Source organism: Humulus lupulus, chromosome 2 (assembly GCF_963169125.1).
Source record: "Humulus lupulus chromosome 2, drHumLupu1.1, whole genome shotgun sequence".
NCBI lineage: Eukaryota > Viridiplantae > Streptophyta > Magnoliopsida > Rosales > Cannabaceae > Humulus > Humulus lupulus.
In genome coordinates, this window is record NC_084794.1 from 109,035,512 (window position 1) to 109,040,436 (window position 4,925).

The window sequence follows — 4,925 nt, forward strand, 5'->3', positions numbered from 1 at the left end:
CTGTTCAACACTTGCAAATTAAAACCCAACAATAAACTTGAAATCAGTCCATTCATCAGTAGGTACAAATTGCATTCTACTTATCCTAGGAATAGGCTCATCATTATCACTGTTTAGATTTTTTAGATCTTCCTCATCTTCGAATCCATCTGAAATTTCCCCATCCACTTGAGTGTATACTTCATTCACAGTGCTCCACCATTGACTTGGTGGTGTTATGTTGTTCTCTTGCTGCCTAACTTCTTCTTCATCTAGGGCATATTCTAGTTCCACAAAGTCACCATCATTGGGCTAAGGTATATTAGGCCTCGATGACTGGCCCAAATCACCAACTTCTTGGGCTTCTGATTGGGCCCCATGCTGACCTTGGCCCAAATCATCCACTTGTGTAACCACTGGTTCTTCCATATCATCACCATCATCCTCACCATGGTTATCACCATCATCCTCACCATAATCCTCATTAGCAACATCCTCATATACAGCCTCCCTAGTTTCATGCTCATTAGGGATATAAGGATCACTAACATACACATCCACACAACTATAACCCCATAATCGCATATCATCAAACATCTCCAGTACATCTTTATCACTGACAATACTTTTACCATTCTTTATTGCTTGATTTTTTTATACAAACCAGAAATCAAATGGAAGTTGGTATCCAAGCTCTTTCACCAATCTTTCCATGTCCAATAGACCAAAAAGGTCATACTCACAACCATAAAAAAAGGACACACGTCCACCCTCATATTTTCTATCCCCATCAATATTTGACCATGTGTCCCCATGATGCACCACTAAAGTTAACATTCCATAACTTGTTCCTATCCATTCAAAACAAAAACCAATGTCAAAATTTATCTAAGTTAGTCAAACATTAATGCATTGACCTAACTATGACTATTACACATAAAACAAAACCAATTAAAAACCCCAAAATAGATAAATAAAACCACACCAATTCAAAACACCCAAAACAGAACATGTATGGGACATAACAACATCTACTTTTGTTCAGTTTTGGGATAGCACACCAAAGCATCTGATGCTACAAACAACGAAAATAACAAAAAAATATGTCTACTAGTGTGGGGCAGCACACCAAAGCATCCCATCAAATAGAGCTTCGAAAAAAACAAAATTGAGCATAAAAACTTACCATAACTGGGACCAGGCTCTGAAGAAAGCCTCCACGGCACCGTCAGGCGAAGTCACTGTTGAAATGGGTCAGGTGGTGGTTGGAACAGCTCGGGTTTCAAACTCAGGCAAAGTCACCGTCGAAATGGTGAAGCTGGTGGTCGGTCGAAACACTTTGAGGGTTTCAGACACAACTTTGGGTATTTTGGGTTCTTATCGTGTTACAAAAGGAAAGCTCCCATATATTTTCATTTGTTTTAGGAAATAGTTTTAATTTCATTATTTTGTAAATAGATTTAAATAAATGTTTTAAATTTAACTAAAACTCTGAATTATCTAGTGCGCACACTTGTACACCAAGATGCCACCAATAGAAAAAACCAAACGGAATAACATTTTTTGGTACTATAGGTACTATTACCACTAAAAATAAACATTAGGTCTATGTCACATACAAAACCCAAACTTTGGGTACTTTTGCCACTATTATCCCTTTACAATATGATCACATGATAACGATCAAGAACACTCAAGATTCTTAGAACTATAAAACATATACTTGCATATCTTAAAATAATAGATTTTTAAAAATAAAAAATAAAAAGTAAATAATCTTAAAATAATAAAATAAGATTTGTGTAGAACTTTTATTAGATGATAAAGTTGAAGAATATGCATATCCTACATTACACACGTTGTAAAAATGGAAAAATTGGCATATGACATAATACCCGTAAAGCATGTTACTGAAGTTACAAATCCAAAAGAGTATATAATTAACAAAAATAATAGAATCTCTCTCCCAAAAAAAAAAGGATATTCAGCATTTTCCTATTAGCACTACAAATCATTGAATCGAGATCTCGATAGAACGGATGAATAGTGTCTACATTATACAAAAACTAAATAAACTTATTAAAAACAAAACACATACTAGTAAGAATGTACTACCTGTATTTCAGTTTAATTTTATTTTCAAGACAACAGTGCACGGGCTCTTGGCAACTGACATTGGCATCTCCTAAATTCTTGAATTGTCTATTATATGATGTTGAATCAAACAAGTTAAAAAATGCTCATGCTAATCTATCTCTTTTGCTTAGTTGTAAAGAAGGAATTTAGTATAGAAATCAACACGAGTCATGAGTTAAGAAGTCACAAGTTTAGTTTACATAATCAAAGTGAACTCACATCCACATCTCATGACTGCAAAGGAAAGATACAAATAATTCTATTGTTAATGTCTGCAAAGAAGGCCAAATCTGATACAACTATTCAATTGTTAATGTCTCCAAAGTAGGTGAAATCCAATGCATAGACTTCCTGAACATTTCCTTTCTAACCAACGGAAAAGCTGTCTTTACCTTCAAATACTTGACATCAGACAGAGGAGAAGGGTGGATATCTCTTAGTTCATTTGGAAAGATGAGAGCCTATACACATTAACCACAAGAAATATGGAGAGTAAAAAAAACATTACCAGTCATACTTGCAATAATCATAAATTGAGTCGTATTTGCAATAATCGTTAAAACTAAGACAGCATATGAAAATGATAAAATCGATTGTCAGTGCAAACATACCTTCTCAGAGCCACAAAATATTCTAATATTCTTGGTCCCATTGAACTCAGAAAGAAATTTTATTAGACTAGTATACCACTCCATATCATAAGCAGTCTTATCAAGTTGTCCACAAACATTGATATCAGCATACAACAATTTTGGTGCGCTTACAGAAATTCTAAATGTTAAACAGCCAGAATATGTGAGGGATTCCAAACTTGGTGTGTCGATTATAATCTCTGTCGTCGACTCCAATCGATTAAGGCAGCAATCAAAGTCGAGTTCTTTTAAATGTTGATTCCTAACTTTGATATGATTCACCCCATAGCAAGAATCTATTTTCAAACTCTCAAGGAAGGTAAGTCGGGGAATTAGATCTTCAAACCATCGACCAGTCATACAAACATGAGAAAATGAGAGACTTTTAATCTCCACACAATGAACAAGGTTGACATGACAGTTGTCCTTTCTCACACTGCCTCCCTTGTATTCGAAATATTGAAGATTTTTAGCTTCAACAGTTAATGTCTGAATAAAATATCTATAACATTCATAGTATTCCATGGATTTCAGGCTCAAACTCAAAATTTGTGGATTTAGCAAACCGGAACAATAATGTACATGAAGCTTCTCAAGACAAGGGCAACCCAACAGTAGACTGTTCAATACTTGATCGTTCATTACAACATTCAACAGACATAACACTTTCAAAGATGGAAGGTTTACGATAGGAGAACCATAACTGATGGCCAATTCTAAACCATTCAAATAGAGAAGGGTTAATGTTCTCAAACTAAGTAGGGCACTTGGTAAGCAATACAAAGACCTAGCTCGCTTGACATGTAGGACTAACTCCCTAACATTCTTTTTTAATGGAAATCTCATCCAGCGATCCATTCGATGACGGCCTCCATAGTATTCCACCTCAAGCTTAAACTTTTCAATGCTTGTATCAGCATATGGGCGATTCAAACACCGATCTACAAAGTTAAAGAACTTCTTCCTCTCATTACTTTTCTCACTATTGGGTCTTCTAAAAAATTCAACATCCCTCGAAACAGAGAAGTTTAACACTTTAATCAAACTCCACATGCGTCTCCATCGCTTGGAAAGGAGGCTCATCCGAATGGCAACTATGGTTGGAAGAAAAGATAGTATGTGAATGATGATAGAGTCAGGTAAGTCAGATATTCTATCCTCAGCCATGGACTTAGGTTCTAAATCTCCCTCTGTTGTATGCTGCTCTTTTAACCTTTTTGTAGCCATAATGACAAGGAAAGATAATACCAAAACTAGTAACACCTAGTTGATTCAGTCATGGAACACATCTACAATCTGGATGATGAGAAAATGAATCAAATTTCACACAAACAATCATAAAGAACAGCTAAATTAACACAAAATGCAGCTGACAATCATCAAAGCCAGATTATTAATTCGGTGATTTGGCACATAGAAATATTCATGGGTTTTACAATAACATATACAACATATACATAGACTGATCAGAAATATCTGTTCACTAAAGTTATACACAAAATAAGTAAACATCCATTTGTTGCTTCAGTTAGTACAATGACAGAAATACACACATATATAATGTAAAAGACTCTACTAAGCCGTGTATAGTTTGGAACTTGTTAATCTACGAATTTTAATAATCCTGTGTCCATAAAAAGATCAAGCACAAAAAACCCTAAATTAATTTATCCTTTTTCCTCTGTGGAATAAAAAATAAACATATAACAAAACAAAAATAATAAAAATGTGAGGAAATGAAAGAAAATTACCTGCGAGATGTGCCCAGGAGGGAAACCAATGAGGAGAATTTCTACTTGGAAGATATTAACCGGTGGGTTTTTGGGTATTTATGCTGAAAAATGCTCAACGGGCGGGCTTTTTAATTTTTTTTTTAATATATGTAAGAAAATTAGGAAATAATTTTTTGTTCAACAGAGAAGAGAAGAGAAGAAAATAATTGATTAGTGGTTTTGAGACGATGGGGTGATGATTTGAAAAAGTGTAATCCTCAACACCTACGATGAGTCTATTTTGTTAACTACGTGTCATGAATTTGTGGTTTGTTGTTGTTGTTTTTTCATTTATGTAGGCCCAACTCATTAAAAATTTATTATTAGTAAAAAAAAATTATTATTAGTCAATCTTTTTTATTCTATACATCCCACTTCCCACTCTCTCTTCTTCATTTTTATGTAC

The 4,925-nt window shown here is 34.4% G+C and overlaps 1 protein-coding gene across 1 annotated transcript; it reads right to left on the reverse strand.

Moving 5' to 3' along the window:
* Window positions 1-2,260: 2,260 nt before the first annotated feature.
* LOC133818352 (F-box/LRR-repeat protein At3g26922-like) lies at window positions 2,261-4,706 on the reverse strand. Its single transcript, XM_062251152.1, has 3 exons — window positions 4,499-4,706; window positions 2,727-4,043; window positions 2,261-2,576 (listed from the first exon to the last, which is right to left on the reverse strand). Exons 2-3 carry the CDS (start codon window positions 3,972-3,974, stop codon window positions 2,415-2,417), a joined length of 1,410 nt encoding a protein of 469 aa, XP_062107136.1. The 5' UTR covers window positions 3,975-4,043; window positions 4,499-4,706; the 3' UTR covers window positions 2,261-2,414.
* Between the last annotated feature and the right edge of the window lie 219 nt (window positions 4,707-4,925).

Excerpts from the sequence above, each read along its gene's own strand:
- LOC133818352 (XM_062251152.1), bottom strand. The coding sequence starts at position 3,974 with ATGGCTACAAAAAGGTTAAAAGAGCAGCATACAACAGAGGGAGATTTA. Across the intron at positions 2,577-2,726 it reads TATTTTGTGGCTCTGAGAAG|GCTCTCATCTTTCCAAATGA; the intron begins GTATGTTTGCAC and ends TAATGTGTATAG.